Source organism: Trachypithecus francoisi, unplaced genomic scaffold (genome assembly GCF_009764315.1).
Source record: "Trachypithecus francoisi isolate TF-2019V2 unplaced genomic scaffold, Tfra_2.0 Lachesis_group14, whole genome shotgun sequence".
NCBI lineage: Eukaryota > Metazoa > Chordata > Mammalia > Primates > Cercopithecidae > Trachypithecus > Trachypithecus francoisi.
Genome location: NW_022681459.1, coordinates 32,520,608 through 32,530,100, shown reverse-complemented (window position 1 = coordinate 32,530,100; position 9,493 = coordinate 32,520,608). Strand labels below are relative to the sequence as shown.

General features: G+C 52.4%; 1 protein-coding gene and 1 long non-coding RNA gene across 2 annotated transcripts; one reads left to right on the top strand and one right to left on the bottom strand.

Moving 5' to 3' along the window:
• Positions 1-449: 449 nt before the first annotated feature.
• Positions 450-1,175, bottom strand: LOC117095909. Its single transcript, XR_004442240.1, has 2 exons — positions 977-1,175; positions 450-728 (listed from the first exon to the last, which is right to left on the bottom strand). It is a non-coding gene; the product is annotated as an uncharacterized LOC117095909 (long non-coding RNA).
• Positions 1,176-1,422: 247 nt separating this feature from the next.
• LOC117096494 (putative POM121-like protein 1-like) lies at positions 1,423-5,598 on the top strand. Its single transcript, XM_033233933.1, is given in 8 exon segments — positions 1,423-1,547; positions 2,029-2,332; positions 2,334-3,131; positions 3,133-3,244; positions 3,247-3,413; positions 3,415-3,489; positions 3,492-4,614; positions 4,617-5,598. Coding segments are annotated over 8 exon segments (3,462 nt in total). The 3' UTR covers positions 5,375-5,598.
• Positions 5,599-9,493: the final 3,895 nt, after the last annotated feature.

Below are 9,493 nucleotides of genomic sequence, written 5' to 3'. Positions count from 1 at the left end.
CAGGAGAATGGCGTGAACCCGGGAGGCGGAGCTTGCAGTGAGCTGAGATCCGGCCACTGCACTCCAGCCCCGGCGACAGAGCAAGACTTCGTCTCAAAAAAAAAAAAAAAAAAAAAACAAAACAAAACAAAACAAAAAACAGAGTCTAGCTCTTTTGCCCAGGCTGGAGTGTAGTTGCCTGATCTCGGTCCACCACAACCCCTGCCTCCCGGGTTCAAATGAATCTCCTGCCTCAACTGCCCAAGTAGCTGTGACTACAGGCGTGTGCCACCATGCCTGGCTAATTTTTGTATTTTTAGTAGAGATGAGGTTTCACCATATTGGCCAGGCCGGTCTCCAACTCCCGATCTCATGATCCGCCTGTCCCGACCTCCCAAAGTGCTGGGATGCATGAGCCACCACGCCTGGCCTCTTTTTTTCTTTTCTTTTCTTTTTTCTTTATCTTTTTGTCTTTGTAGACGGAGTTTCACTCTTGCTGCCCAGACTGAAGTGCAATAGTGCGATCTCAGCTCACTGCAATCTCCACCTCAGCAGGACAGCAGGAATCTTCAGTGATCCACTGGCAGATCTGCAGCCATTGCGCAACCCCTCCTCTTAGGATGTCTTTTGTGCTCGCGCCTCTCTTTCCAGTACCTACTGCAGGAGCATCCCCCAGCCTCCCGCCATTGCCAGCAAGTGCTGAGATCCGCCATTGCACTCCAGCCTGGGCGACAAGATCGAAATTCCGTCTGAAAAAAAAAAGAAAGAAAGAAAGAAAGAAAGAAAAAAAAGGATGAAAATTTTGGAAAAATACGGAAGAAACTGAATGGGATTTCTAGTTCAACTAAATCGTGATTATTCAGTATCTATTTTTTGCAAGAAACCATGTATTTCATGTCCACAGTCAGGGCCACAGTCCCAACTCTCAAATGTGAGTGTTTCCTAAGCAAATTGAAGAACACAGGCATAAAAGTGCATTAAGTTAATAACCATTTACCTCTTTTTTTTGTTTGTTTTTAAGAGGGAGCCTGCCTCACTCTGTTGTCCAGGCTGGAGTGCAGTGGCGCGATCTGGGCGCACAACCACCTCTGCCTTGCGGGTTCAAGTGATTCTCCTGCCTCAGCCACCCGAGTAGTTGGGACTACAGGCGCGTGCCACCATGCCTGACTAAATTTGTATTTTTAGTAGAGACTCGGTTTCAGTATGTTGGCCGGGCTGGTCTCCAACACCTGATCTCCTGATCTGTCCGCCCGACCTCCCAAAGTGCTAGGATTACAGGGATAAGCCACCACGCCCGGTCTCTTTTTTTCTTTTTCTTTTTTTTTTTATTTTGAGACGGAGTTTTGCTCTTGTTGCCCAGGCTGGAGTGCAATGGTGTGATCTCAGCTCACTACAATCTCCACTTCAGCGGGAGAGCAGGAATCTTCAGTGATCCACTAGCGGATGTGCAGCCACTGTGGGCGCTTGTTCTTCCTGCGACCTTTGTGCGAGAGTCTCTCCTTCCACTACCTATTGCCTACCCACCCCCACGCCCGCCTCGCGCCATTGCCAGCAGGTATCTTGCACAGGTACCTTCCCACGTTAATCCGTTAAGGTCGCTCTGTCACTGGCGCATTCTGTGCAGGCCACCCACTCCCTCGGGTTTAAAAGATGCGTTGCCTGGCAACCAGCAGGTGCCTTTCCCGCTATTATCTTGCCAGGCTAATCCCTTAAGGTCCTTCTATGACTCGCACCATTCTGTGCAGGCTCACCCACTCCCTCAGGTTTCAAAGGCGCGTTGCCCGGCAGCAGAAGAAACTGCTCGCTTAGCCTTTGGTGGAGTTGGCAGTTCGACGAGGACCTCAGAGTCCAGCTCTTGAGAGTTCAAGCGTTGGACGGTTCCCCACTGCTCCCAGGAGCGGTTACCTGGGCACTCTGTGCCCCTTATTCCTGTCCCAGCCTGGGGCTGAGGACCTGCTGGTAGGACTCAGTTACTTGGAGCCCGTTCAGCCCATCCCACAGTTCACTTTGTTTGTGGGATCTCCCCGTTGCTCCTGTCCCTGGACGGAGTGGCAGGCCATCCTACAAGCATCCAGACACTTGGCATCAGTGGTGTCAAGACAACTCCAAGAAGGTTTTCCGTGATCCTGCAAGCCCTGTGTTCCTTCCTGGTGATCCTGCCTTCAATTTGATCGAACAGGTACCACAGCAAGCCAGTGCTGTGTGCTCCAAATTCCAGGGCATCCTGCAGCTCAGCCACTGCACTGAGCACAAGGAATCTCTGTGGGGCCCAGGAGCAGAGAGTCACCCCTTTGGGGCCCGCAACACCCGGCTGTCCCCAGACTCGTGTCCAGGGAAGATCTTGTTGAGGGGACCTCAAGGAGAGCGGGTCAGGGATGCCTGAGCAGGACAAGGACCCCAGAGACCAAGAGAATCCTGATGATCAGAGAAGGGTCCCCATGGTCACTGCAGATGCACAGTCTGCATTTCAGCCCCTGCGGGACAATGGAGGCCCCTCTCCTTTTGTGCCCAGGCCTGGGCCACTGCAGAGAGACCTCCATGCCCAGAGGTCAGAAGTCAGATATAAGCAGAGATCCCAGACCTGGACGAGCTCGTGCACCAAACGAAATGCCATCTCGAGCTCCTACAGCCCCCCGGAAGGCTTCCCGTGGCTAAAGCGGAGGAGGACGGAGGGGCCAGCCTCATCCCACTGCCAGCTGACCCTCAATTCCTCAAAGACAGTGAGTGAGGCCAGGCCTCAGGCTATCCCTTCGGGTCACACCCAGTGTGAAAAGGCATCAGATACAACACCAGGGCAGACACTCGCCCCCAGGAATGGCTCCCCCAGATCCCAGGCCTCTAGGCCCCGTAGACGCAAGTTTCCCCTGCTGCCACGCAGGCGAGGGCAGCCTCTGATGCTGCCACCTCCCTTAGAGCTGGGGTTCCGGGTCACTGCTGAAGACCTGGACCTGGAGAAGGAGGCGGCATTCCAGTGTATCAACAGTGTACTGCGGGGTGAGGCCAAGGCCATCTGGGACTGCAGACCCTCCCGGCCTTCCCACACTTTGTCCTCACTTGCAATAGGGACTTGTGGTCTGTCTGCTGTTTCTAAAACACCCAGGATGAATGCACAGCAGGAGAGAGACAAGTCCCAAGACTCCCGGGGCCCAGTGGCCCCCCCTAGCATCTGCTGCAGAGGCTCCCTCTACAGCTCCTGTGTCTGGGAAGATGCACAGACCACCAGACCCCCTGTTCTCCTTCTCAGATCCCCTTCCTGCCACCTCTTCCCACCCCAGGACTCAGCCCAGGTCACCTCGCTGATTCCTGCCCCCTTGCCAGCTGCAAGCATGGAGGGCAGCATGAGAAGCCCAAGGCCTGGCACTTCTGCTCCTGCAGCTGCTGCAGCGGCCCCTCCCCCCTCCACATTGACCCCCACGTTGCGGTCCCCACTGAGTGGAGTGGATGGAGGCCCTTCACATTTCCAGGCCTCAACCACAGCTGCAGCAGGTGCCCAGAGGTCAGAAGTCAGATATAAGCAGAGATCCCAGACCTCCTGGACGAGCTCGTGCACCAAACGAAATGCCATCTCGAGCTCCTACAGCTCCACCGGAGGCTTCCCGTGGCTAAAGCAGAGGAGGACGACGGAGGGGCCAGCTTCATCCCACTGTCAGCTGACCCTCAATTCCTCAAAGACAGTGAGTGAGGCCAGGCCTCAGGCTATCCCTTCGGGTCACACCCAGTGTGAAAAGGCATCAGATACAACACCAGGGCAGACACTCGCCCCCAGGAATGGCTCCCCCAGATCCCAGGCCTCTAGGCCCCGTAGACGCAAGTTTCCCCTGCTGCCACGCAGGCGAGGGCAGCCTCTGATGCTGCCACCTCCCTTAGAGCTGGGGTTCCGGGTCACTGCTGAAGACCTGGACCTGGAGAAGGAGGCGGCATTCCAGTGTATCAACAGTGTACTGCGGGGTGAGGCCAAGGCCATCTGGGACTGCAGACCCTCCCGGCCTTCCCACACTTTGTCCTCACTTGCAACAGGGACTTGTGGTCTGTCTGCTGTTTCTAAAGCACCCAGGATGGATGCACAGCAGGAGAGAGACAAGTCCCAAGACTCCCGGGGCCAGTGGCCCCCCCTAGCATCTGCTGCAGAGGCTCCCTCTACAGCTCCTGTGTCTGGGAAGATGCACAGACCACCAGACCCCCTGTTCTCCTTCTCAGATCCCCTTCCTGCCACCTCTTCCCACCCCCAGGACTCAGCCCAGGTCACCTCGCTCATTCCTGCCCCTTTCCCAGCTGCAAGCACGGATGGGGGCATGACAAGAACAAGGCCTGGCACTTCTGCTCCTGCAGCTGCTGCAGCGGCCCCTCCCCCCTCCACATTGACCCCCACGTTGCGGTCCCCACTGAGTGGAGTGGATGGAGGCCCTTCACATTTCCAGGCCTCAACCACAGCTGCAGCAGGTGCCCAGAGGTCAGAAGTCAGATATAAGCAGAGATCCCAGACCTCCTGGACGAGCTCGTGCACCAAACGAAATGCCATCTCGAGCTCCTACAGCTCCACCGGAGGCTTCCCGTGGCTAAAGCAGAGGAGGACGACGGAGGGGCCAGCTTCATCCCACTGTCAGCTGACCCTCAATTCCTCAAAGACAGTGAGTGAGGCCAGGCTATCCCTTCGGGTCACACCCAGTGTGAAAAGGTGGCAGATACAACACCAGGGCAGACACTCGCCCCCAGGAATGGCTCCCCCAGATCCCAGGCCTCTAGGCCCCGTAGACGCAAGTTTCCCCTGCTGCCACGCAGACCAGGGCAGCCTCTGATGCTGCCACCTCCCTTAGAGCTGGGGTTCCGGGTCACTGCTGAAGACCTGGACCTAGAGAAGGAGGCGGCATTCCAGTGTAACAACAGTGTACTGCGGGGTGAGGCCAAGGCCATCTGGGACTGCAGACCCTCCCGGCCTTCCCACACTTTGTCCTCACTTGCAACAGGGACTTGTGGTCTGTCTGCTGTTTCTAAAGCACCCAGGATGGATGCACAGCAGGAGAGAGACAAGTCCCAAGACTCCCGGGGCCCAGTGGCCCCCCTAGCATCTGCTGCAGAGGCTCCCTCTACAGCTCCTGTGTCTGGGAAGATGCACAGACCACCAGACCCCCTGTTCTTCTCGGATCCCTTTCCTGCCACCTCTTCCCACTCCCAGGACTCAGCCCAGGTCACCTCGCTGATTCCTGCCCCCTTGCCAGCTGCAAGCATGGAGGGCAGCATGAGAAGCCCAAGGCCTGGCACTTCTGGAGCCAGTTCCACCCCTGCAGCCACACCCACAGGCTTTGGGAGCAGAGAGGCAGCCCCAGCTCTGAGTTCCCTCAGAAGAAAACAGGCAAAGAGAAAGGCCCTGAGAACCACACATGGCAATGGGGCATGAGGGGGCCTGAACACCAGGGGGCCCCCAGGCTGAGCACATCCATGGTGACTGTGGGACCTGGCGCAGGGAGCAACACTGTTGGGTGGCACTTTTGTCTTTACTTTCCATCACATTCCTGGGGGACCATTTAAGCAGACACCCCCAGTTGCAAGTCGGGGACCCAGTGCCACTGCAAATAAGGTAGGCTGCACATGCAAGTCTGGGCCGGCCTCTCACCCTAGCAACACCACTTCCTGCGTGGGCACAGCAAGGGGGAACCTGGCCTCTAAGTTTCCCTCGTGCGCTGTCAGGGGTTCTGCTGGACACAGGTCCAAAGGACCATCGTCCAGCTCATCCTTCTCCATGTTGGGCTTTTGAGCCCGTCATAAATTCCTTGCCTAGAGTGAGGTCTAGAAGAGTTTTCTCCTTCCAGTGTTTTCGTAATTTTGTATCTTAGCATTCAAGTCTTGGATCTATCTTGAGGTGACTTTTGTATATGCTGAGAGATAAGGGTCCAGGTTCATTCTTCTACATGTGGCTATCCAACCCTCCCAGTACCATTCATTGAAGAGGGGGTCCTTTCCCCAGTGTGTGTTTCTGTCGGCTCTGTCAAAGATCAATTGGCTGTGAACATATGGCTGTCTTTCTGGGCGCTCTCATCTGTCCCATTGATCTAAATGTCTAGTTTTATGCTAGGATTATACTATTTTGGTAACTATACACTTGTCAAACATTTTGTAGTTGCAATTTGCAGTGAAATGGAATGCTTCTAGTTTTGCTGTTTTTGCTGAGGATGACTTTGAGTCTTTGAGCTCTTTTTTTTTTTTAGTTCTTTTTTGTGAATTTTAGGACTTTCCAATTCTGTGAGTGGTGACATTGGTATTTTGGTAGGGGTTGTATTGAGTCTCTAGACTGCTTTGGGCAGTGTGGTCACTTTGATGCTATGAATTCCTACCATGAGCATGAAATGATTGTCCATTTCTTTCTCTCCTCTTAAACATTTTCTCAGTGTTTTGTAGTTTTCCTTGTAGAAATCTTTCACCTCCTTGGTAAAATTTCTTCTGTGGCATACATTTTTCCATTTTGTTGCTATTGTAAATGGGATTGCCTTCTTAATTCTTTCCCAACCAGACCATTATTGGTGTATAGAAGTGCTGCTGATTGTTGTTGTTGTTGATTCTATATCCTGCAAATAGCTGTATTAATTTATTTATCAAGTCTAGGAGTTTTCTGGTGGAGGCTTTACATGTTTCTAGATCTAAATCACATCTTCATCAGACAAGGATAATTTGATGTTCTCTTTTCCAATGTGGATGCCTTTTACTGTTTTCTCTTGCCTGATTGTGTGATGTCGAATAGGAGTGGTGAGAACCGGCATCTTCATCTTGTTCCTGTTTACAGAGGAAAATGCTTTCAAGTTTTCCCCATTGTGTAGTAGGTTAGCTATGGTTTTGCCGTATGCAGCTTTTATTGTTTTCACATATTTTGTTTGTTTGTTTGTTTTTTGAGACAATATCTCACTCTTGCTGCCCAGACTGAAGTGCAATAGTGCGATCTCAGCTCACTGCAACCTCAGCCTCCCAGCTTCAAGTAATTCTCCTTCTTCAGTGTCCTGAGTAGCTGGGATTACAAATGCCCGCCACTGCACCTGGCTAATTTTTGTATTTTTAGTAGAGATGGGTTTTGCCACATTGGTGAGGCTGATTTCGAACTTCTGACCTCAGATAACCACCCATCTTAACCTCCCAAAGTGCTGGGATGCATGAGCCACCACGCCTGGCCTCTTTTTTTCTTTTTCTTTTTTTTTTATTTTGAGACGGAGTTTTGCTCTTGTTGCCCAGGCTGGAGTGCAGTGGCCGGATCTCAGCTCACTGCAAGCTCCGCTCCGGGTTTACGCCATTCTCCTGCCTCAGCCTCCGAGTAGCTGGGATTACAAATGCCCGCCACTGCACCTGGCTAATTTTTGTATTTTTAGTAGAGATGAGGTTTCACCATATTGGCCAGGCGGTCTCCAACTCCCGATCTCATGATCCGCCTGTCCCGACCTCCCAAAGTGCTGGGATTACAGGCTTGAGCCACCGCACACCGGCCGCTAGTTTTTATTTTTATTTTTTTTTGTAGAGATCTCTGTTCCTCAGGTTGCCTTGAACTGTTGACCTCAATTGATCCTCCCAGCTCAGCTTCCCAAAAGCACTGGGTGGACAAGCATGAGCCACCGCCTGACCCAGAGTTACTTTTTAACATCACATCCTCACTGCTGGGCTCAAGTTTTGGCAGTGACTGAAAACCCTCAAGGAGAGTTTCTGGTCAGGCCCTGCCCAGTCTGTGCATAGGAGGGCAATGGAAAAATGGCCTGTGGATGGTTCTTTTGGAGAACTGGCCAGACAAGTGCTGAGATGCCATTTCCTGGAATACAGGGCCGTGTGATGTCCAGCCCAGCTGCCAGGTCCAGGGCCCTCGGCACCATCTAGTTTGGGAGCTCATCCAGAAGTGGCCTCGTTTGCCCAAACCAGCTTGTCTCCCTTCCAATCTGGTCCCATTTGAGAGATGCAACTGGGCCCTGTTTTCCAGGAAAACATTTCAGTGTGTGCCTGTCTTTGTCCCCGCACTGGCTGGCCTCTCTGTATCATGAGAACTTGGGTTATGCAAGGCTCTGCCAGTCAGTTGAGCATCATGAAGCAGCTCTCTTCTGTTCCAGTGAGGCCGACCAGGCTCCAACACCCCTGCCCGGGTCTGACCATTCTCCCCTTCACCCAGAAGCGACCCCCAACCTGATCCTGCTCCCTGTCTTCTGGCAGCTGCTCTGGGAAAGGGCATTTTGGCCTCAAGGGCTTAGCGTGTCATTTTCTGTTTTCTGTTTATCTTTCCAGAGCTGTTTGGGACAGCCCATGCATTAGTCCATATACTGCTTCTTTGGAAGGCAATCGGGGCTTTCTTTCAGGGGTGGGTATAAAAGTTCTTGTGGCTGGGTGCGGTGACTCACGCCTGTGATCCCAGCACTTTGGGAGACCGAGATAGGCAGATCGTGAGGTCAGGAGATCGAGACCATCCTGGCTAACATGGTGAAATTCCTCTACTAAAAATACAAAAAAATTAGCTGGGCATGGTGGTGGGCACCTGTAGTCCCAGCTACTTGGGAGGCTGAGGCAGAAGAATGGCAAGAACCTAGGAAGCGGAGCTTGCAGTGAGCCGAGATCATGCCACTGCACTCCAGCCTGGCAACCAAGCAAGACTCTGTCTCAAAAAAAACAACAACAACAAAAAGAAAACAGTTATTGTGACATTTGTGTATGAAATCAACCTTTGCTACATGGATAGGACCAGCACGCTTCCGCGGCACAACTCTGCAATCTTATCTATTTTTTTATTTTGTATTTTATTTATTGATTTCTTTTGAGACAAAGTCTCACTCTGTTGCCCAGGCTGAAGTGCTGTGGCACAATCTCGGCTCACTGCAACCTCCATTCCTAGGTTCAAGTAATTCTCATGTCCCAGCCTCCCAAGTAGCTGGGACTATAGGTGCACATCACAACACCCAGCTAATTTTTGTATTTTTAGTAGAGATGGGGTTTTGCCACATTGGTGAGGCTGATTTCGAACTTCTGACCTCAGATAACCAACCCATCTTAACCTCCCAAAGTGCTAAGATTACAGGCGTAGACTTATTTATTTATTTGAGATGGACTCTTGCTCCACTGCCCAGGCTAGAGTGCAGTGGCATGATCTCAGCTCACTGCAACCTCAGCCTCCCAGCTTCAAGTAATTCTCCTTCTTCAGTGTCCTGAGTAGCTGGGATTACAAATGCCCGCCACTGCACCTGGCTAATTTTTGTATTTTCAGTAGAAATGGGGTTTCACTGTCTTGACCAGGCTGGTCTCGAACTCCTGACCTCATAATCCACCTGCCTTGGCCTCTCAAAGTTTTGAGATTACAGGCCTAAGGCACTGTGCCTGGTCACATTTATTTGTTTGTTATATAGAGACAGTGTCTCTCTCTGCCACCCAGGCTGGTGTGCAGTGGCACCATGTCAGCTCACTGCAGCCTCTGCCTCTGGGGTTCAAGCGATTCTCATGCATCAGCCTCCTGAGTAACTTGGACTACAGGCATGTGCCACCAAGCGGGGATAGTTTTTTCAGTTTT